This window comes from Pteronotus mesoamericanus, unplaced genomic scaffold (genome assembly GCF_021234165.1).
Source record: "Pteronotus mesoamericanus isolate MK-2021 breed Mesoamerican mustached bat unplaced genomic scaffold, CSHL_Meso_final contig_164, whole genome shotgun sequence".
NCBI lineage: Eukaryota > Metazoa > Chordata > Mammalia > Chiroptera > Mormoopidae > Pteronotus > Pteronotus mesoamericanus.
Genome location: NW_026555065.1, coordinates 11,598,839 through 11,623,102, shown reverse-complemented (window position 1 = coordinate 11,623,102; position 24,264 = coordinate 11,598,839). Strand labels below are relative to the sequence as shown.

Sequence of the window (24,264 nt, the reverse complement as noted above, 5' to 3'; positions counted from 1 at the left end):
ATAATATATACAGAGGGAAGAACATTATTACACAAAGTATTCACACAAAATTTTTAGACCTGAAGGGAAACAGTTGTCTTTAAATTGAAATGTTTAACAAAGGCCCAACACAATGAATTTTTAAAACTGTACACACAAGGCACATCACTATGCAATTTTAAAACACCAGGATAAAGATAATTATCAACTTTTTCCGAAAGAGAAGGATCATTCCCAAAGGAACAAGAATCACACTTTTTGACTGCAACACAATGCTCAATGATGATAAAGCAATGCCTTCCATTTTATCAGGAAAAATTATATTCAACCTAGAATATGTGAGTGGCCAAACTGCTGGCCAAACAGAAGCTGACTATTTACTCCTCTGTTATGGCCGGAAGTCAGTTTGGGACATGAATGTAAGAGCTCTTGAATATAAAAATAATGATTAGAAAACAAACAGAAACAGTTAAAAAGTGCTTCCTTCTGAAAAGTGGGGAGGATGGGCCCCCCAGAATCTGCTGCTCTTTATTATAAGCCCCTTTATACTACCTCATTTTTAAGCTATGTGTGAATTCTCTGATAATTTTTTTACATGTATTAAAAATAGGAGTAAAGCTATGGCCACAAAAAATAGTTTTCCTGGGTCATATTTATAGGAAAGATGAAAGCAGGAGAAACAAAAATAAAAAACACTGGTGATAGGTGTTCTGTAAAAAGGGTAAGTATGTAAGTCATAAATACACAGAGTAGAAAATAAAACTTGCCAGAGGAGTAACTCAATTTTGAAAGAAGAAAAATATCAATTTCCATGCTGTTCATTAAAAAAAATAAAACTGAAGTAAGTTCCTGGAAATTTAGCTGGTGGATTCAGGAAAAAACAATGTAGGCATGTTTTTAAAAATAGCTTTATTAATGTATAATTCACATACCATACAGATGACCCATTGAAAGTGCACAATTCCGTGGTTTTTAGTGTATTCATAGAGTGTGCAACCACTGTTACAACTGTAAAACATTTTTATCATCCCCAAAAGAAATGCAATACCTTTTAGCAGACACTGCTAATTTCCTCTAAACCTCCCCTTTCTCAGGCAACCTCTCTTTTCTACCTCCACAGATTCGCTTACTCTAGATATTTAATGTAAGTGGAATCATAGACTTCTTTATGTCTTTCGTAATTGGCTTCTTTCACTTGGCATAATGCTCTCAAGGTTTACCCCTGTGGTAGCATGTGCCAGTATTTCATTCCTCTTTATAACTGGGTAACATTCAACTGTTTGTATAAATCCCAATCTGTCTATTCATCTGGGTTGTTTCTACCTTTTACTATTATGAATAATGATGCTATGAACATTTATGTACACGTTTTTGTGTGGACATATGTTTTAAGTACATTCTAAAACAAAAACTGTAAAAAGTTAAATGAAACAGATAAATATTTTTACAATCATAAAGCATTATATTAATAGAAAGTACCTTAGCATTTTTATTTACTGGTTTTATGTCTTTCTACTTTGTTTATCTACAGTTATTTATAGCCAACAAATTTAAAAATAAATTACAGCTACACAACCATGTGCGCTGGCCGGGTGGTTCGGCTGGTTGAAGCGTTGTCCTGTGCACCAAAAGGTTGAGGGTTCTATCCCCAGTAGGGGCACATAAGGGAGGCAATTGATTGATGTTTCTCTCTCACTTCGATGTTCCTCTCTCTCTCCCCACCCCCTTCCTCTCTCTCTAAAATCAATAAAAATATCTTGGGGTGAGGATTAAAAAAATAGATATACAGCCATGGGAGAAAAACCAAACAGTAAAAAAGATATATAGTGAACTATAAATCTCTCTTATCCTCGTTCCACCCTTGGAGAAAATACTGTAAACAGTTTTTTTGGTCCTTCCAGAGGTATTTTCTGCAAATAACAGCATTTGAGAGGGCATTTATAAATTTTTATGTTTATACAAAACGGTGTAACATGTACACAACGTTTTGCACTTTTGTGCCTTGAACATATTTTGAAACTAATGCTCTGCCAGTACATATACATCTGTCTTTCAAAAAAGCTGATGTGAAAAAAATTAAGTAAAAAATAAAACAGCTGATGTGGATTTCATTGCATGGATGTACCATAATTTACTTAGTGGCTTATTAATGGGGTGCCCCTCTTTGTCCTAGCCAACAGAATTCTGATTTTCTTCAAATACTGGAATATGTGTCAGGGTCGACAGCCACTTGCCACCTCCCAGGGGCTGAATCCTAATTCCTCTAAGCCTCAGAGTCACTCCATTCTCCCTACCAAGGACAGGGTTAGAAGTAAGCACATGGCACAATTCTGGCCAAAGGGATATGGATCAAGGTCTCCTGGGGGAACCTCTGGAAAAGTTTTAAGAGAAACACAAGGGAAAACTCTCCATTTCTGCCTCTGGACATCATCGAATGAGGTTGCGATGTTTGGAACTGACTCAAGCATCTTGGGACCATGAATAGAAAGCCAGAGAATCCCAGAGAGGGGTCGGATGCGACTCCACTCTGCTGCTGCAGTCGCCACCTTTCCTCTACGTGCTTCTTGTGATTAGACATGATAAGTGCACCTATTGTTTACAAGACAATCCTACCTGTTACCTCAAATCTGTCTCTTGAAGCTGCCAGCATCCCAAATGATACACTTCCTACAGGGACCTTTCCTAAATCTCCTAGATCTAGGGAATCCCCTAAATTCCCTAATATCCCCCGGAGAGTCACTCCCTAGCACCTGGTTTTTACTTTCATAATGCTGAGCACACTGGTAATTATTTGAGAAACTTGTTCATAGGGCTCCACAGTAGACAGTGAGCTTCATCGAGGGTAGGGACTGTAGCCATCTCATTAACCAGCATTAGCGAAGTGCCTGGGAAACAAGTATAGAAAAATATCACACCAACTGTGTGTGTGTGTGTGTGTGTGTAGGTGGAGGAGTATAAATATATTGATAAAAACACCAGATCACATAATCAGTGGCGGTTTTATGGAGATTAAATTATGGCTGATTTTTATTTCTCTTTATAAAAATGCCTCTTACATACAAGTTACATTGTGCTGTAATATAATACAGACATATATGTGAATATATACACATTATGTAAATGTAAAATGATGAGCATGAACGCTAAAGATACAAAGCAAGTACCATGGGAACAGAGGGAATGGAGTGGGCTGCCCTTTTCATATGTTCATCTACTACGCTTACACAGAATACATAATGTGCACATTGCACCTAATGTGACTTTTTTTCTGTGCTGTAACTCGCCTCCCTTAGCCTCATGTGAGCAACTATAAGGGGGGTTTTATTTGCTATTGAGCACTAACTTCAATTTGGAGTGTCTGTCCTCTTTGTCTCTAACAAGAACAGTTCTCCAGAAAACTTTCTTTGAGCTTCATGTTTTTTCAGAAATATAAAGGCTCCTGTCAACTTCTGACCACAATTTCCATATGGACAAATGCCAAATGAACCACCTTTTACTGTGGTATATTATCTCAATAGATATTTTTATGTGAACACATTCAATTGAAAACATTTTGTGCTCTGCATAAATAATAAGTGACAAAGAAGAAAGTAGGGGCCCATACTTGGTACAGAGTAATGTCCTTTGTACAGAAAGTACTAAGTCACCACGTATTTTCAGTTCTTTATCTAGTTGTGATGAATTAGCATTGATCTACTCAAGTTTATCTAGTTATCCTTTCAATACACTTGCAAAATTCTGATAAAAATAAACATGCTGCCTATGATCCCAAAATAAAGTAGTTTTGGCTAGAACACTTGGTAATAGTGAAATTACAGTAAAAGAAACAATGAGTAAAAGGCAGTAGAGTCCTTCCCTGGCTGGGTGGCTCAGTTGGTTGGAGCATCATTCTGTACAACAAAAGCTTGTGGGTTTCATTCCCAGTCAGGGCACACACCTACATTGTGGGTTTGATCCCCGGTGAGGGCACTTATGGAAGGCAACTGACCAATGTTTCTCTCTCACATTGATGTCTCTCTCTCACATTGATGTCTCTCTCTCTTTCTCCCCACCTTCCTCTCTCTCTAAAATAAAATTATAAAAAAAGCAGTAGAGTCGTGAACCTGGTTTATCATTTATAAATGACCTTCTTCCTTGTTTTAGTGGTTGCATCTCTGATTCAAAAGTAGTACTTAAGTTCAAGCATCCTTTCTAATCACAAATAATGGAAAGATTTCTAGTTATAATTTTAATTTTTTTTAATTAAAAAATTTTTGTCCTGACCAGTATGGCTCAGTTGGTTGGGCACCATCTCACAAGCTAAAGGTCGCTGGCTTGATTCCTGGTCAGGGCACATGCCTGGCTTATAGGTTGGGTCCCTGGCTGGGCACGAACAAGAGGCTACCAATCAATGTTTCTCTCTCACATCAATGTTTCCTCTGTTTCTCCCTCCCTTTCCTGTAAATAAACAAACTATTTTTTTAATTAAAACATTTTTAATTACAAGTTTAATTTCTCTAACAGATACCCACATTTTCTATTTCTATGCATACTGTTTTTGCTATATTTTTGGGCTTTAAAGTATTTTTTCATTTTAGTTGTTAAAATTATTGCCATCAAGTTGTCTATAATATTACCTTATTTATTTATTTTTCTATAGCATATTCCTTTCATTCCTTATATTGCTTGAGATTTTTCCCCTCTCGTATGTGGACTAGGAGGATTTATCAAAGAATCACTCTGGTTTCATTTATTTGGTCTACTTTTTATCCATGTTCCATTTCATTAATTTCCATTCTTATTTCCTTCCCTCTATTTTTTTTAAGGTACAAACTTAGATCATAGACTTTTATCCTTTTTTCTTTTGCATATAAGTATACAAAGGTGTAAATTTTTCTCTAAGCACTGAATTAGTTTGTCTCATATTTTGATATGTTATGCTTTATCAATCAATTAAAATGATTTCTAATTTTTCTTATGATTTCTTTTTTAAGCCACTGCTTAATTAAAATGTTGCTTAATTTCCAAATATTTGTGGATTTTCCAAATATATCTGTATTGCTGAATTCTATCTTAGCTCTGTTGTAGTCAGAGAACATATTCTGTTGAATCTAAGCCCTTTAAAATGTATTCAGACTTGTTATGGTCCCATGTATGATCTCTCCTGGTGGATGTTCCATGGACATATAAAAATGTATATTTTTCAGATATTAGAAGTAATGTTCTATATATGTCGAACAGGTTAAATTTACTGATAGTGTTTTTCAAATATTTTATGTACTTACTGACTTTTTCTGCCTGGTCATTTTACCAATTATTGAGAGGGGAGTAACAAAATCTTCAACTATCTGGATTTATTTATTCCCCTGTTTAGTCTTTTCAATTTTCCTTCATAATTCTGAAGCTCTTCCATTAGGTTCAAATTTAGGATTGTATATTTTCTTGATAAGTAAGCCCTTTAATGATCATGAAATGTGCCTCTTTATCTTTGGTAATACTCTTCATCCTGAAATCTAATTCATCCAATTTTAAGACAAACACATCAGAGTTTTGTCTGGGGGTTTTTTAGCTTCATATTTGCATGATAAATCTTTTTCTGTACTTTTACTTTTAACTTGTCAGTGTCTTTATACTCAGGTTGTATATTCTGTAAGCATCATATAGTTGAATCCTGCTTTTTAAAAAATTATTGAGATGGCTGGCTTTTATGACTATCATCATTCTATTTTTTCCCTATTTGTCTTTATTCCTCTTTTCTTCCCTTAAAAATATTAATCAAGTACTTCTTGGTATTCCATTTTATTTCCTTTATTAGATTTTTACCTATAATTTTATTTCAATTTCTTAGTAGCTGCTCTGAGGATTATAACACACATCCTTAAACATCTCAATTGTAACAGCCAGAGTTGAGCCACTCCGATCTCTTTCAGATCTCTTTCAACAGAACCAGCATAGTTGATTGACAGCCCTAAGTTGATCATGTACATTGGCATCTACCCGTTACGTTCTCCTTGCTTGCCACAGTTGGGTTTCAACAGCCCAGCCATTCTTGCCCAACACAGGACTTCTCTAACAGACAGTCTTTGCTGGGAAACTCTCCATCAGACTGGATGAGGCTTTCTAAGAATGGAGCTGCAATATAAGTCTCTTCCTCTCCAGTCTTTTCATACCTCCCCTTGCACAGGTGTTAGGCCTGCATTATGATGAGAAGGCTCTCCCCACCTGTGCATCTTCCATCTTTGACCTTCACATTTACTCCCATCTTGGTGTCTGTTTCTTACAGGGCTCAAGCCAATGCTGATGGTATGGGCAGGGGGTTTTAGGACCAGCCCAAGTTCACCTGCCAGGCCAGGAGCTCCCTTCCCCATCCTGAGCTGAATGTGGGACACAAAGTCCCAGCCATAAGGTGGTGACTCAGTTCCTAAATATTTCTCCAGTGGTGTCCTGGGGATATCTCCTGCTGGAGGGGAACACCCTTGCCAGTGTGATGTTCAGGGCACTTCAAAGATATAGGCAGAACAATACCTGCAAAAACAATGGAGTTGGCTAGTTATTACTACGCTGTGTCACTGACCTACAGAGAAATAGTGAGAAATTATGGATACTCAAAGAGCTAAAGGTTAAATATGAGAGACAGAGGGCCTCTCTGGTATCTCAGAAAGAGGACTGCATCTCCTGGAGTAGAGAAGGGGACACAACTGAGGAGCAGTTTCAAATGTGACAGAGGTGCAGAGCTCACAGACATTTAAATGCTCAGCCACGGCAGATCTAATATGCTCAAGTCGGGGCCCTGGCTGAGAAAACCTGGGACCCTGATGTGTGCAGTGGGAGGATCTGGGTGATCTGGGAGGATCAGGGAGTATCGAAGCCTGAAGCCAGGGAGGAGGGTACAAGTTTGGAGTTAGACTCCGTACATTTCCAGTATGACTTGACTATCTCTCCAAAGCCATATTCTTTGATTCTCTGAACCCCCTCCCTTCCCAGTTGCCTCTAGGCTATAGCACTGTCTTCCTCGTTTTTCAAATAAACTTTACTACTGACCATGAGAGGGATAATGAGGAAGCAGTTTAAATAACCTTACTGTTCTCATTACTCTTACTGCTTCCATAGGGTGCTGAAGTTCATTAAGTAAAATAAAGCATACATAAATGTACAGTCTGCCTAAGACATCTAGAGGATACATTTGGGAGAAAAACACCTGAAAGTGAAGTAGGTAGATTTGTTTTATTCTTGTCTTTACTATTTTAACCAAGAAAGTCATGTATGGTCCATATTACATTTTTGTGAAATTTTATGATACAGGCAGAGAGAGGGTTTCAGAATCTGACTCAAGGGCTTTTTCATCACTATGGGTAAATTATTTAAGCTCGCTAAATTAAAATATTTTCCCAGCTAGAAAGCTCGCTCATTCTCTTAAAAAAAAAAAAAAAAAGTACGCCTGAGGTTGAATACGCCTGAGGTTTTGGTTCTGTAGGTCCCTAACCCTCAGAGCTGGCAGAGTAGCCCATCCCTCTGTAGCAAGAGTTAGCACTTCCCCCAGAAGCCTGTGGGCAGGAAGACACTGCTGACACTTCATCCCCGCAAGGAAAAGGGGTCTCTCCTCAGGAGTTTCTATAACTTCTCTTCTGACTACCAAGATAATTAACCAGTGTCAAATCCCAGCATAACCCAGCTGGGCCTGATAAAGATGAAAGAGATTATTACATTTGGAAGCAGCTTCAAGAATGAAAGAGCATGCACTAGCAGGAGCCAGAGAAATACCCCGGAGACTATAATACTTGATCAATGGAGCGGAAACATGACTGGATAAGCAAGATTTCATTGACTTGGGATTTAACATCCTGTTGAGGACCCCAGATGAGGCAAACTTGCTGCCAGGGTGACTCCTAGAAACCTGAAAAAATAATGAGCCACGTAGAAATGCCTGAGTTGCCCTGGCAGATGGCAGAGGAATTAAAAGGTCAATGAAAGTGACCACAGCAGGACGAGATACAAAATACCTATCAGATTTTTGTGCCCAGAGGACACACCATTAACCATAGCCATCAGGCGTGTGCTGGAGAGAGGGGCAGCGGCACCACCAAGAAGTGCAGTGGTGGCTCTCTCCGGCATGCTAGGACTGATGGCAGAGAGGAGGTCACAGAGGTGGGCTCCTCAATAGTCATGCAAAGAGATGATCCTCCCCTTCTCCAGTTCTAGGGGCCAGCTGGTGGCACTTCACTGCCAGAATCAAGGAGGCTGCAATTATTACAATGACCAGACAGATGAGAGGGACAGTGAAGCTGACCTGGCTTGACACATACAATCGTGAGAAGACAACAATGGATGAGTGAGTGGCTAAGGAGAGTTTCCCAATTAAAAAAATCACAATCCTTTGTCCAGTTCCCCAGTTTGAGCCAATAGTCTGATCCAAAGCCCATCAGCTGGAGAAGTGACCTAGTCCTTAGAAGGAAGGACTCTGCCTCACTTCAGGAGGTGTGTGTTGTAGTGATTTCTCCCCTCCTCCTCCAAAGGACTATGGCCATTTACTTGGGTGGAATGAACAAGGAGGAAAACGAATACTCAGACAAACTGAAGACCGTTGGATACAGGGTCTATGTTGACACCTAGAAACCCAAAGCATCATCATGGCTTCCCTACTAGGGCAAGGACTTGCAGGGACCAGATAATAAATGGAGTCCTGCCTAAAGTTCAGCATTTACAGAGTCCACAGGGTCTATGGATCCACCCAGAGTTTTTCCCCTGGTTTTCAAGTGTAAAATTGGGATTGACATCTGGAAGTTGGATTTCCTTACTACCGCCACCATCGTGGCTTGTGGGATTAGGGCTCACAGTGAGAAGGCCAAGGGAAAGCTTCTGAACTGTCCTATCTCTGGTCAATATAGTAAAACTAAGGCAATATCAATTAGAAATGACAGCAAAAGCACAAGCAACAGACAAGAACAATAGATAAATAATAGAAAAATAGCTAATTTTTAATCAAAATTAAAAACTTTTGTGCTTCAAAGGACACCATCAATAACATTAAAGGATAGCCTACAGAATGGAAGAAAACTTTTGCAAACCATGTATCTGACAAGGAACTTGTAATTTAAAAATATAAATAACTACAACAACTTAATAACAAAAAGACAAATAATCCAATTATAAAACAGGCAAAAGATCTGAACAGACATTTATCCAAAGAAGATAGACAACTGGAAAATGAGCTTGTGAAAAGATGCTCAATGTCCTTAACCATAGGAAAATGCAAATCAGAACCGCATTTAGGTACCACTTCACACCCACAAGGAGAGCTATAATAAAAAGACACAGATAATAACAAGTATTGATGAAAATGTGGAGAAATCAGAACTCTCATCCACTGTTGGCGGGAATGTAATATGGTACAGCCATCTTGGAAAACTGCTTGGCAGCTCATTATATGATCCAGAAATCCCACATCTAGGTATATACCTCTCCAAGTGAAAATCTATGTCCACACAAAAACTTGTACACAAGTTATGTTCATAGCACCATTAGTCATCATAGTTAAAAAGCGGAAAGAACTCAGATGTCCATCAACTGATACATAAAGTGTGATTATTCATACAGTGGAAAATTATTTGGCAGTAAAAAGAAATGATGTACTGATACACGCTATACCATGATTAAACCTTAAAAACATTATGCTAAGTGAAAGAAGTTAGACACAAAGGACCACATATTGTATGATACCATTTATACAACGTATACAAAATAGGCGAATCTAAGAGACAGAAGCAGATTGGTGGTTGTATGGGAGAGGGGCAGGTGTTGCAGGAAAAAGGGGTGACAGCTTGTATGTATGGGGTTTCTTTTGGGGTGAAGAAAATGTTCAAAAAATGATTTTGGTGATGGCTACACAGTTCTGTGCACTAAAAACAACTGAACGGTATATGTTGAGCATTTTGTATGTTATGTGAATTATATCTCAATAAAGTTGTTTAAAAAAACCAAACAAAAATATTGCAACCTTGTGGGCGTATTAGGGATAAGTACCACCAGAAAAGACCTAAAGGATACGAATGTGGCTCCCATAATATGTTCATTTAATTCTCCAGTCTGATCCCTGCAGAAACCAGACAGATCCTGGGGGAATGACTACCTGTAAGGTGAACCAAGTAATAGCCCCATTTGCCTGCTGTTTCCTGAATACAAGGAGTCCAGAGTACCCTCGCAGCAGCTGCGGACTGGTTTGATAGGACCCTTGCTACATCCATTGGAAAGCATACTCCCTTTGGCAAGTTGGACTCCTAACTCAGCAGAGCCCAGAGTTCCAGGGATGAGAAGCACATTAATCCTCCTCTGGGTCTTTGCCAATTATGGTAAGTGGGGCCACTCCTACTTCTACTCCTTTGTTCCTGGGTCCATGTATACTTTCTGCTACGAACACAGCCTCATATTGAGGTCTCTGATTTAATGAATAAACTGGCATCCCATCTTTGCAGAGTATTGCCTCCACAGTGGTGCTTCAGTTGTGCCTTCAGTAGGCTATCCCAGCTCTATGAGGCTGCCTGCTTCTGGTGTGGCAGGTGATGTGACCAATGGATCCCACGGTCAAGGACTCATTCCTGCATCTCCTTCTCTGTGAATTGGGTGCCCTGCGAGGATAAAATGTCATGTGGATTCCCATCTTTATGGAACACACATTCTGTAAGATTGTTGAGCTGGCTGAGATTCGTCTTATAGGAAAGGCAAACTTACACCCAGAAGTAATTTGAGGACAAATTTCTGGCCTTTGCAGAATATAAGGGGTCCCATTTAGTAAACTTAACCACAAATATTGCTATGGTCATGAGGGTTAATGAGTGGTCTACAATTACATCTTTTCTTTTTAATCCTCACCTGAAGACATGCTTATTGATTTTACAGAGATGGGAAAGGAGGGAGAGAGGGAGAGAAACATCAAATGAGAGAGAAAGACTGATCAGCTGCCTCCTGTACATGCCCCAACGGGGGACTGAACCTGCAACCTAGGTATGTACCCTGACCAGGAATCAAACTCTTGACTTTTCGGTATATGGGACAACATTCCAACTAACTGACCCACACCAGCAAGGGCTACAGTTTATCTCCTTATAAAGTCTTTGTCTAGTTTTGGTATCAGGGTAATGCTGGCATCATGAATGAATTGGGACGTGTTCCTTCCTATTCTATTTTCAAAAGGGCATTATGTAGAAATTGAAATTATTTATCCCTTAAACATATGGTAGAATTTAACAGAAAAACCATCTGGGCTTTAAGTTTTCCTTGTTTGGAGGTTTTTAACTTCAAAGGCAATTCTTGAAGAGATACAGGACTTTTCAGGTAATTTACTTATTAAAATTTTGGTAGCATGTGTCTTTAAAAGAATTGGTTCATTTCATCTAAGCTAGTGAATAGGAGAACAGAGTTGTTCATAGTATCCTGTATTATCCATTTAATGGCAATAGGTTCTAGAATGATGCTACTTTCTAAGTGGAAACTTAGATTAATGGTCCAAGATCTTTCTTCTTCTCTAATGTAATGTGATGCTATATGTTTCCTTCTAAGCACTGATTTAGTTGTATTCTACAAACTTTAATGTATTTGTATTTCATTCTGTTAAAATATTTTTAATTTCCTGGGAGATTCTTATCTGACCCATGGGTTATTTAGCAGTATGTTGTCTTACTTCCAAATATTTGGGGATTTTTCAGATATATTTGTGTATTGATTCCTACTTTAATTATATCGCAGTCATATATCATACTTTACATGATTTAATTCTTTTAAAATCGTTAAGGTTTAGTTTTTGGCCCAGCTTCCTCAGTTAATATTTCACATGTAATTGAAAAGACTAGGTAGTCTATTGTTGGGGTGGACAGTCTGTGAATGTCTAGTAGGTAAAACTTATTTTATAGTGTTGTTCAGCATTTCTATATTTTACTGAATTTTTTGGTCTATTTCCACCAATTGACTTTTGTCTACTTCTACTGTCCCTTAATACTGAGAGTGGTGAATTCTCTAAGTTAAATGGTGTATTTGACAATTTCTCCTTTCATTTCTATCATTTATTGCTTTATGATTTTGAAGCATTGATGTTAGATGCACATACAGAATTCTTATGGCTTCTTGATGAATTTGCTTTGTTTTTTGTTTGTTATTGGCTTTTTGGCTATATGTCTTTATTAGTTTTTAGTAGTTGCACTAGAAATTACAATATATATACTTAACCTTCTTATAGTTAATATTGAACCACTTGAAGTAAAATGTAGAAGCCCTATAACCATAAAGTTCATGTTACCCTGACTCTTTTATGTTATGGTTGTAATATGTATTACAACTACATAAATTAAAAATCTTACCAATGTTATAATCTTTGCTTTCAACAGCCATATATATTTTAAGGAACTCAAGAGAAAAAAAGTCTATTACAATTAAAGAGAAAAACTCAAGAGAAAAATAGTCTATTATGATTACAGATTATTTATTATTTCCGTTGCTTTTCCTTTGTTTCTGAAGGCTTAAATTTACTACTGATATCATTTATCTTTAACCTAAATAAGTTCCTTTAGCATTTTCTTTAGAGCAAGTCTACTGGCAATAAATTATCTTATTTTTCCTCAGCTTCAAATACTGTACTGTCATTCCTGAAGAATATCTTATTTAAATATAGAATTCTGAGTTGACTGTTCTTTTTTCCCTTTCATATCTTAGACAATTTTATCACAGTTATTGGAATCATCTTTCTCCTGTGTATAATGTGTCATTTTCCCTGGCTGCTTTCAAGATTTCTTCTTTTTATTTGATTTCAGCAATTAGATTTTGTGTCTGAACATACTTTTCTCTGCATGTACTCTGGGTTTCACTGAACTTCTTTAATCTATAAATGCGTATCTTTCACCAAATTTGAAAATTTGACTGTTATTTCTTCAAATATTTTTTTCACAATGTCTTTTTCCTCTTCTGAGACTTTAGTGACTCAAATATTAGACTCTTTAATATTGTCCACAGGTTCTCTCAGGCTCTACTAGTTTTTTTCAATCTTTATTTTCTGTTCTTTAAATTAGGTAATTTCTACTGGTTATTTTCAAGTTCACTGATTCGTTTTGATGTTACTTCCATTATGTTATTGAGCTCATCTAGTAATTTTTTAAAAAATTTCAGATATTATATTCTTGTTTTAGTATTTCTATTCATTCTTCTCTATGGCTTATATTTCTCTGCTGAGAATATCTATCTTCCCATCCATTACAAGAGTACTTGTCTTTACATCATGGAGCATAGTTATAATAGTTAAAATATCTGCTTTATAGGGTTTTACTGAATATTCCAATATCTGGGTCATCTTAGAATTTGCATTTATTGACTGTCTTTTCTTTTGAGAATTGGTCATATTTTCATGGTTTGTTGTATATAAAATAATTTCGGATACATGTTGAATATTATTATGTTGTGAAATTGGATCCCGCTAAAATCCTTAATAGCTTTACAGTTGTGCATAACATGAGGTTAAGGACTCTGACAGATAGGCATAAGGAGACTTCCCAGTTTGAGGGCCCTCCAAGAAGCCTGGAATAACTGCTGGCTGGAGTTGCTCTTAGGGTACAGTGAGGCAGCATAAGGGGGAAGGTGGGAATTGTGCTTGAAGGTTGAAGGAAGGAAGGTATCCATTTTTTGGCAGGCCCTCATCATCTCTCACCTGGAGCAGTCTATTTAATAAATGACTGAGAGACACAAATATTGCATAATCTTTAAGGGAAAGCATGAAAATGTGTTAAATTGGAATAAGCACACCAGATACTCTTTAAATCAGAATTAAATTAGGATAAAATAACTCCAGGTTTACAATGATCTTTTACCTCTTCATTACCTTACACATATGGTTTTTCATAATAAAGTAAATGGTTCCAGGACCATTTATCTTGAGAAGAACTAAGTTTAACTATTTAAATTTTCAAAAATCTAGACAAATTCTTATAAGATGCATTTTAGAATATTATAAGTGAGAAGTTATTCTAACTATTAAGAAATTTTTTTTTCTGTTTTAATGAAATAAAATGCATACTTACTCTGAATAATATTTCTTCATTCCATTTTGGATTCAAAGTCTAAAAGACAATAAACATAACATAACTAATTTTTTATATTTTGTCATATAAAAGAGTATATTTAAAAATTTTTTGAATCCTGCTAGGTCTGACCTTTTTAATGGTTTTCGTTTGCACACTTGTTAAAACTCCTTTCATTGGGTCATATAACGTCACTCTCACATAAGGATCACTGTTAAAATTAAGAAAAAAATTAATTATTGTTTATTCCCAAACTTATACTATTCAGGCTATAAAAATCATAGTTTTTCTTGTTAACAATTTCTACAGTTATTTCTTACAATTAAAAGTTAAGGGTTTCTTAGGAAGGGGTAGATAAGTATAGTAATTTTTGCTTCTCGTTAAAAAGCTAAAGTACCATGTTAGTGAAAGAGACAAAGAATGACAAAGAACACCTTTTAGCCACAACTTAATGATTTCCAACATTTTTAGATTTTTAAAATTTTTTGATTGTTTTTTATTATGTTCTTTCTTCTTTTGGGTTAAGATGGTTAGTTCAATGGTTTTTGAGAACTAGCTTTACAAGCCCTCAGGGTGTTCCAAGTTATCTCATGGGTGTAAAGTCTTTTTACAAAAAAGGCAAAGTGCTTTTGGTTCAAAATAATTATGTTATATAACTCCTTTTACAAAGAGCCATGGAGAAGGAAAATCAAGATTTTTGCTCATTTTGAACTGGCCTTTTTATTGTATTATTATTGATTGTAAGTGGTCATTATATATTATGAGTTGAAGACCTTTGACAGATACATGTTTTGAAAATATTTTCTCCCTATCTGTGGTTTGCTTTGTCCTTTAAAAAGAATGTATTTATTTTTAGAGAGGGGAGATAGGAGGGAGAAAGAGAGGGAGAGAAACATAAATTGGACCAAACCCACAACCCAGGCATGTGCCCAGACCGGGAATTGAACTGTTGACCTGTTCGTTTTGCAGGAAGATGCCCAACCAACTGAACCACACCAGGCAGGGTGCTTTGTCCTCTTCTTAAATGTGTCTTTCAAACAACAGAAGTTTTTAATCTTCGTGCTGTCCATTTCAACATTTTTCTCTCTTTTATGGTTCACACTTTCTTTTATGGTTGAGCAAATCTTGCATTACGAGGAAAACTCCCACCTGGTCATATATTGTTATATACTGTTCACATAGGCCTATTCAAGTTTTCTATTTCTTCTGTGGTTCTTGATTAGTCTAGCTAGAAGTTTAAAATTTTTATTGATCCCTTCAAAGAACAACCTTCTAATTTCAATGATTTTTTTAATGTCCATTTCACTATTTCACTTTATCATTATTTTCACCCTTCTACTTACTTTAGAATTAATTTGCTCTCTTTTTCTAATTTCTTAAGATTGGAATTTTAACTGGGATTGTGCCAAATCTAGTCAATTTGGAGAGAAATACCACTCTAGCAATAATGAATCTTCAAATCCATGAACATGGTATGCCTACCCATTGATTTAGATTTTCAATTGTCCTCTGTAATGTTTTGTAGTTTTTCAGTGCATGGTTCTCACAAATGTTTTGTTAAATTTATTTCTAAGTTTTTAAAATTTTTATACTATTGTAAATGGATATTTTAAAAATTTATTTTCCAATTGTTCATTGATAGCATATAGAAATATAACTGATTTTGGTATAATGACTTTGTATCTTATGGCCTTGTATCTTATTAGTTCTAGCAGCATTTTTGTAGATTCCTTAGGGTTTTCTACGAATATAATCATGTTGTCTGCAAATACAGCTTTCTTCCTTTTCAGCCTGTGTACTTTTATTTCTTTTTCTTGCAATATTACATCACTAGGCTGTCCAGTAATGTTGAATTAAATTTGAAAGCAGACAACCTTGTCTTATTCTTGAGTTTAAGTAGAAAGCTTTCAGACCATCATGACTACGTTGATGTTAGCTACAGGTTTTTCACAGATAACCTTGGTCAGGTTTAGAAGATTGAAATCTGTCCCTGGTTTGCTAACCATTTCTTTCCTGAATGGTATTAAATTTTGTCAGATGCTTTTTCTGCTTTTATTGAATTGATCATGTCTTTTTCTTTTATTCTATTAATATGGTGAACTACATTGATTAATTTTCAGGTATTAAACCAATCTTGCATTTTATTCTTAGTTTTCTGAGTATTTTTATCATATATGAGTGTTTTGGATTTTGTCAAATGCACCTTCTACATTTAATGAAACGATCATGTGTTTTTTCTTCTGTACTATATTAATATGATGAATTAAGTTGATTTTTTTTAAATGTTGAGCAAATCTTGCACTATGAGGAAAACTCCCACCTGGTCATATATTGTTATATACTGTTCAACATAGGGCCATTCAAGTTTTCTATTTCTTCTGTGATTCTTGATTAGTCTAACTAGAAGTTTAAAATTTTTACTGATCCCTTCAAAGAACAAGCTTCTGACTTCAATGATTTTTTTCTGTCACTGCCTATTTCACTATTTCACTTTATTCTTATTTTCATCTTTCTACTCAATTTAGAACTAATTTGCTCTTTTTTTCTAATTTCTTAAGATTGGAACTCATCATTCTTTTAGATCCTGCTCCTTTTCTAAGTTAAACATTTTAAAACTCTCAACTTTTATTTAAATATTACTTTAGCTGCACCCTACAAAATTTGATATTACTGTATTTTCATTTTCATTCTGTTTGAAATGTTTTCTAATTTCTCTTGTGATTTCTCCTTTGGCCTATAGATTGTTTAGAGGTATATTTGATACTTGGCGTTTTTCTAGATATCTTAATGTTATTGGTTTCTAACTTAATTGCATTGTTATCAGAGAACATCCTATATATAATTTTAATCTTTCCAAAACTCCCGAGACTTGCCTATGACCCTACACATGGTCTATGTTGGTGAATGGACCATGTGCACTTGAAAAGAATGTAATTCCTTTTCAAGAATAAGACAAGGTTGTCTGCTTTCAAATTTAATTCAACACTACTGGACAGCCTAGTAATGTAATATTGCAAGAAAAAGAAATAAAAGTTCACAGGCTGAAAAGGAAGAGAGCTGTATTTGCAGACAACATGATTAAGCAGTTGTCTGAGTTATTGTTTTATGGCCCAGCATATTACGGCAGATAGATTCTAGGGTACCTCCTGTTAGCCCCATGCCCTAATGTCCATGCCCTTTATGTTACACTCCTCTTAAATGTGGGAAGGACCTATGAATTCCAATCAATACATTCCAGCAAAAGTGACAAAATATGTGTGACTGCATTACATAAGATTGTAACTCATCTTCCTAGGAGACTCTCCTTTGCTATTTCTGAAGAGACATGCTTCTAACCTGTGAGCTGCCATATGGAGAAGGCCATATGGCAAGGAACTTAGGGTGGCCTCTGGCTGACAGCCAGAAAGAAACTGAAGCCCTCGGCCTGGCAGCCTGCAGGGAACTGAATGCTAACAACAACCACATGTGCTTGGAAGCCCAAACAAGCCTCAGATGAGGCCAGGGTCCTGGCCAATAACTTGATTGAAGCTTTATAAAATCAAGAAGCAGAGGAGCTAGCTAAACAGCTAAACCATACAGAGCCTCTGACCCACAGAAACTGAGGTAATAATGTGTGTTCTTTTAAGCTGCTAAGTTTGTGGTCGTCATTCTTCACTCTTTTTATGCTTACTGTCTGAATGGCATATTTCTTTGTATCCACTGCATTTCAACTTAGTTGTGCTTCTATTTTAGATGTGCATATTTTTTATAGACAGCACATAATTAAGTCTTGATTTCTAATCCATTCTAACACCCTCTGCCTCATATTTACCTTAGTCCATTAATTTCTTTTTTCTTTTCAGAGACCCACTTCATTCAGTTTTGTACATATGGGGACATTGGCCATATGTACAACCCACCTTAGCATGTATCACTCTTGGGGATAAAGCACCCTACGTACAAAGCCAAAAGCTGCAGTGCCTGTGCCCCTGGAATCCAGGTCTGACCCTCCTAAGCCCCTTGCCCCTTCATGGTGCCTGAAAGAGACAAGCAAAGGCCAGCCCAGCATTAGCACAAACACGGAAATAAACAGGTGTTGGGTGAAGCCACACTTAGGGCACTGCTCCCTGCTTCCTTCCTCCTAGCTTTGGGAACAAACAGCACAGGAAAGCAGTCAGCCCCAGGTGGTTCCTTCATGTCTGTGACCCCAGGGCTGCTACTCACCAAAGAGGGGGTACAGGGGAGGATATCTGTTCATCCCCTTCTCTTGATCTATCTGGGCCCTTTAGTCATCACCTACTGTCCATAGCCCATGTGTCTCTCCTTTTGGCCTCCCACATGGTCTTAGTCAGGCAGAGGGTAAGAGTAAATAACACAGCCCACATACTGCTGGGGCTGGGGGCCTCTTTGTGCTGTTGGGTGTTGGCATCCCTCCAGCTATCGACTCCAATGGGGCCCACAGGCCTTGACATAACTTTGGTGAGAGTAATCTCCTGCTCCTTGTGTGCCTCTGCAGGGAAAAGCACTAAGCATCTCAGGGCTCAGTCTGTCTGTACTACCCACTGGGAGGTATGGACCCATTTTGGAAATAAGAGGGACCACTCTGTTGGGTGTCCCTGCTTCAAGTACCACATCACCCTCCCTAGAATAGCTAGAGAGGCATGGCCTTGCCCCAAGTCAGCAAGTAGGGAGCAGAGGGTAGAGGACTAAGGCTGCATCCCAGGGCTGAGTGGGCTGCATCTCTATGGAGGGAAGCGGAGGGTGTCAGAGAGCCTCCTGGCTGGCAGGTAAGAACTCTTTTGTCTGCTTGTGAGCCTCTGGTGCCTTAATGGTGTTCATGTCCCTGAGCAGTTCTGCCTTCCTCCGAAGCAGCACTTTCTTCCTCTCAATGTCTTTCAGCTTCTGCATGGCCCCTGCCTCCACTGTCCTCTTCAGGAGTTGGATGTCCTCTGACATGGGGGTCTCTGTCCCCATCAGATACACAGGAGGCTGTGGTGGTGGAGGTCAGAACATGGGATGCTGGGGATTAAGTCAAGCCAGGTCCTCGATCTTTCGCCACATTGCTTCTCTTTTCTTCATTCAGAACTGGCCCTTCTGCTTCTCTGACTTGGGTTGTTGCATGCAGTCATCAAACAGCTTCTGATTCATCTTCGTAAACAGCTTCAGGGCACTGCAAATGAGTACAGGGAATGTCTTGTTCCGGTGGCTCTCGGAGTTCCTGTAAAGGACCTATGATGGGAAGAACTCAGGCAACATCGTCACTCACCGGGCTCATGATGTACTCCTTGTTCCAGTAACAGAGAGCACGCTCTGCCACCTGGTCATGAGGGCTGGAGACACCCTTGGCAAGCTGGTGGAAGGATAGTTGTATCATTCCCGTGAACTCTGATGGTTGAATGATATCCAGAATCTCCTCTAGCTTACTCAGGAATATCACTCCCCTGGGGCTGTGGATCTTGGGCCAGAACTTGAGAAGTTCCACAGTCACCAGCTCAGTGAGACTGTTCCTTCTCCAGGAACTGTACCACACAGTATGCCAGCTAAGGGTGGTAGACACTCAGGGGCTTGACCTTGTAAAGGGGACGCAGGGAACAGATAAGGAACATCTTGTGCTCTTCCTTAAGGGGCAAGGGAAAGCCATTGATGGTACCGCCCATGATCTCCAGGAGCTCAGCAATCCTGTTACGATGCTCCATCTCACAGATGAGCCTTTAAAAGACGTGGTGGATCTGCCTGCAGATATAAGCCCAGAGCCCCAGAAGCTTGCCACAGGTTCAATGTAAGATGGTCCTGAGGAAGTCCCACCCTCAAGGATCCTCACTGTCAGTCAGGTCCAGGGGAACAAGGACAAACTTCTGGTTAATGTACTTCTTGGCTATGTTGGCTGGAAATCAGGAGACTCAAGGAAATGTAAGAAATACTAGTACACAACCTGGAAATGTGGCCAGGTGGCTTCCAGGATGGGCTTGCCTTCCTCTGGGTCAAACTTGGCCCAGGTGGCATTTGAAGAAGGTGTCAGTGCCGGAAGAGGTTCACTGAAAACATGGTGACAGCCTCAGGGTAAATGGCCTCGGTGACGACATCATGGCTATGGGTGACATACTCCACCATTTCGTTGAGTCCTGGCCCTTCACCTCCTTGAATCTGAGGTCACTGAGTGGGTCCGACACAAAGTCAAAGAGGACACAGCACTGGGGAAGCTTCTGGATAAATAGCTCCTCCTGTTCCTGGGTTGGCAAATCTTTCAGGGCAGGAAGCTTCTGCACCTCCCAGTTCTTGCTGAGATATAAGCAGGAAGAGCTTTGCCATGACTTTTTCTGGACAATCTGGGCCCCCCCCTGAGTACTTGATTTTGCTGAGCTGCATGGGCGGTGGCATGCCGTTGCTGGGACACTTGTTGGATGACGGTGGCTGAGTCTCTGGCTGTGGCTGGGCCTCCTCAGAGCTCTCACCGTCATCCCTGCCCGAGCTGCTGGGCTTGCCTGTGTCTTTGCTAAGTCTGCCTTCTCTTTCTTCAGTTTATAGCGCATCTCAGCCTGTCTGGACCCGGCACAGCTTTGCTGGCCCCGTTCAGGCTCCGGCTTTACTCAGGGCCACACCATGTGTCCCCATTAACGCTTAATGTACTTATTTATATGATTAGATTTCTGTTTACCAATTTGTTTTCTGTTCTTCACCCCCCCCCCATTTTTTTTAATCATTTGTTTTTCCTATCTTGGCTTTTTTTTTTTTCCAGGAGTTTTGCTTAGAAATGTCTATTGTCTATAATTCTTTACAGTATTTTTAGGAGTTCACCTAGGTATTACAATATACACCCTTGATTTTTTATTCCAACTTACACTTAATATTGTTCCACTGTAATAACTGAGTCCATAGTTTACAACTATCCCTGTCCTGTATGATACAGCTGTTATATACATTCCATCTACATATAATATATAAATCCTGCAAGGTGATGCTAAAAGTTGTGATTTTAACATATGTTTTATTTTTACAAGTTATGATAAAAACAACAAAAAAGTCGTTTGGATACTCCCAGATATTTAACCATTTCTGAAGCTGTTTATTCCTTTCTGAGGACCTGAGTTTCCATCTGTCACCTATTCTTTTTATCTGGAAGAACTCCCTTTACTTTTTCTTATAGTGCCAAAGACAGTTTCATAGTTTTCTTTTATCTGAAAATGTTATTATGTCATCATCCTGAAAGATATTTTCACTGACTATAGAATTCTGGATTTGACTCTTGTTATTATATTGTTTCATTTTCTTTTAGCTTCCATAGTTTCTTGTGAAAATTAAGTCCTTAATTGAATTGCAGTTACTGTTTATATGTCATTTTCTTCTCCTGTCAGGATTTTTATTTATTCTTGGCTTTTAATAATTTGACTACTATGTGCCTCAATATGTTTTTCTTAGTGTTTATCTTGCTTGGTGTGTTTGCTATATTTGTATCTTTCATCAAATTTGGGGAAAAATTAGTGATTATTTCTTCAAAAAATGTTTTGTTTCATTCTTTCCTCGCTCCTCCATTTTTAATTTCATGTACATCTTTTTAAATTTTTCAATCTTTGTCTCTCTCATTTTCTAACTGGGAAATATTTTCTATCGATCTCTCTTTAAGTCCTCTTCATTCTGCTGTTGATTCCATCCAAGGATTTTAACTTCAAATATTGTGTTTCAGTTCTAGAATTTTCACATTTTATAGTTTCTCTTTCATTCCTGAGATTTCCAATCTTTTGATTAATTGTAAGTATATTTTCTTTTCTCTACTGAGAATGTATTCCATTTTCCTGGTTCTTTATGGATCATATTATTTTGGATTATATTCTGGACATTATCAATGTTAAATTGTGGAGACCCTGAATTCTGTAACATTTCTCTGATTAGTATTTGTTTATTTTACCACATAATTAATTATCTTATTTGGACCAGAACCACAAATCTGTTTCTGGGCAGTAAGTCTGATCTCTAGTCATATCTTTTGTCTTTAGCTGAGTTGCTTTCAATCTATGTCATACGTATGATTCAGGTCAGCAACAGACATCACTAGACGAGCTTGGAAATCTCTTCTCCACTTCTTTCCCTTCCCAAATCCCCACCATTTGCCATGCCTTTTCTCAGATTAGGTCTTCGGATTTCCCAGGCCATGAAGACTACAATTTTTCCGGGTTCTAACTCCGTTTGGCCTCAAACTAATTCATAAAATTGGGAACTCACTCCGGACCACCTCCCATCTCCACACAGGGGCCCCCACTGGGCTTTGCCTGCTCTGTTCACTCTCTGCAGGCTTCAGGTTGCTGCTTTTTGTGTTATGTTCAGAGTGCATGGTTGTTATCTGCTTAGAAATTAGTCTGTTATAATTTTAGTGATTCCCAGAAGCGAAACTCATAAATGTTTCTTAAGAGTTTGGTACCTTTGTTTGTCTAATTTCACAAATTCAGTTAACTCAGACATGAAGGAATTTAGTAAACCATCAGTTGTAACTATTGTTATTCTACCTAATAATTTAATAATAATATTATTTAATGGCTCATCTAACCAAAGTTTTAAAAAATTAGTTAACAAATGCAAATTTTAAAATTACAACCCAAACTAATATACTTATACACTTACCTAGCTCCCAAGATATCCTTCTTGGCAAGGCCTATTCCAGCTAGAACTTTCACCCTCACAGTTCGAACATTTTCCTAAAATACAAAAATGTATATTTTATTTTCATGTACTTTATAACTTATCTAAGACACAAAACTTTAAATATATATATCAAATATAGTAATCAGGTTATTAAAATTAACTGGAGGAAACTTTTTCAAGAATTATCTGATTAAAAGCTATATAAGAAAAAAATGAAAACTATTTATCATTTGTAGATGATTTGATTATCCACAAAGAAAAGCCATAAAACTAGACAAATTACTACATTAAGAATTTATCATTGCTTCCCAAAAAATCTACAGCAAAGTTATTAAACTAATATGAATTTATCATCGTTGCTATGTACATCATAACACAAGAGTTCATAATCATTTGTAATAACTATTTAGGATGTTGATTATTTTTATAATCCCATTCAATAGATTATATGTTAAATTTAACTATAATGTATTGACACTATATTGTATTATATAATGAACTTCTTGGGTATAATAATACTATTATGAGGTTTTATAGAATAATGTTCTAGTTTTAAGATATATATATTGAAATATTTAGGGGTAAAGTATAGTAAGTCTACAACTTAAATGCTCAGCAAATAAAAAGTTGAAAGTATGTGTGTGTGTGTGTGTGTGTGTGTGTGTAAACACAGGGAATAAGCAAAATGCTAGCAATTTGATGGGTATGCAGTTGTTCATTATACTACTCTTTTAACTGTCCTTTAGATGGTGAAAATGCTCAAAATTAAAAGGTGAGTAATTAAATATAGCACAGAATGTGCTAGACACAGACAAATAAGTTTGACATAGAGAAATAAAATTAATAAAAATATTTAAAACATCTATGAATAAAATTATTTTAAAAAGCATTGAAGAACATGAAGAAGACTTAATTCACTATGTTGCCCTGGCCAGTGTGGCTTGGTTGGAGCATCACCACATAGACTAAAAGATCATGGGTTTGATTCCCAGTCAGGGCACATACCTAGGTTGCAGGTTTGATCCCTGGTAAGGGCACCTATGAGAAGGCAACTAATTGATGTTTCTCTCTCTCTCTCCTTCCCTCCACCCCTTTAAAAAGCAACGAAAAAATGTACTTAGGTGAGGATAAAAAATTCACTATGTTCATAGATGGAAATAATTAATATTTTTTGTCTCTTTTCTCTAAACCAGCCTAAAAATTAAATTCATATAACAGTAAGTTTCTACTCTCCTTGAATTTTTTCATGGATCTTAACAAATGATTCTGAAAGTCATAGGAAAAAGTAAAAATGAGTGAAGAAGCCAATAATAATATCCAATCACTGTCTTATACTGTATGTAAATTCCAGATTCATTAAAGTCTAAAAGTGAAAAAGAAAAATTTAAGAATATTTCTATGACATTGGGGTAGGAAAGAATTTTAAAACTAATGGAAAAAGTTGTTAGATTTTACATGAAAATTATATCCCTTTTGTATAAGATAAGATGCCATGAGCAAAATGAAAAGGCAAGGGGACAGACAGGGTAAAAGTACCTAAAATATATACTACTGAAAAATTATGATTTTCTAGAATATATGCATAATTTCTGAAAGCCAATAAGTGAACTATAAACAACCTAGTACAAGAAGTCATAGG

The 24,264-nt window shown here is 37.3% G+C and overlaps 1 protein-coding gene, 1 long non-coding RNA gene and 1 pseudogene across 2 annotated transcripts in view; 1 reads left to right on the top strand and 2 right to left on the bottom strand.

The window, feature by feature from the left end:
- LOC129064225 (uncharacterized) overlaps positions 1-10,902 on the top strand; it is a 35,871-nt gene extending 24,969 nt beyond the window's left edge. Inside the window, exons 2-3 of the long non-coding RNA XR_008528426.1 lie at positions 10,041-10,304; positions 10,852-10,902. This is a non-coding gene — a long non-coding RNA (uncharacterized LOC129064225). The remainder of the gene's footprint in view (positions 1-10,040; positions 10,305-10,851) is intronic.
- The window catches only part of NEDD4 (NEDD4 E3 ubiquitin protein ligase), a 124,186-nt gene that overhangs the window by 87,051 nt on the left and 12,871 nt on the right, over positions 1-24,264 (bottom strand). The window contains exons 2-4 of the mRNA XM_054565386.1: positions 22,605-22,678; positions 14,145-14,223; positions 14,013-14,051 (exon numbers count right to left, since the gene is read on the bottom strand). Coding sequence (XP_054421361.1) covers positions 14,013-14,051; positions 14,145-14,223; positions 22,605-22,678 — 192 coding nt within the window. The remainder of the gene's footprint in view (positions 1-14,012; positions 14,052-14,144; positions 14,224-22,604; positions 22,679-24,264) is intronic.
- Positions 18,415-20,536, bottom strand: LOC129064224 (serine/threonine-protein phosphatase 2A 56 kDa regulatory subunit delta isoform-like; annotated as a pseudogene).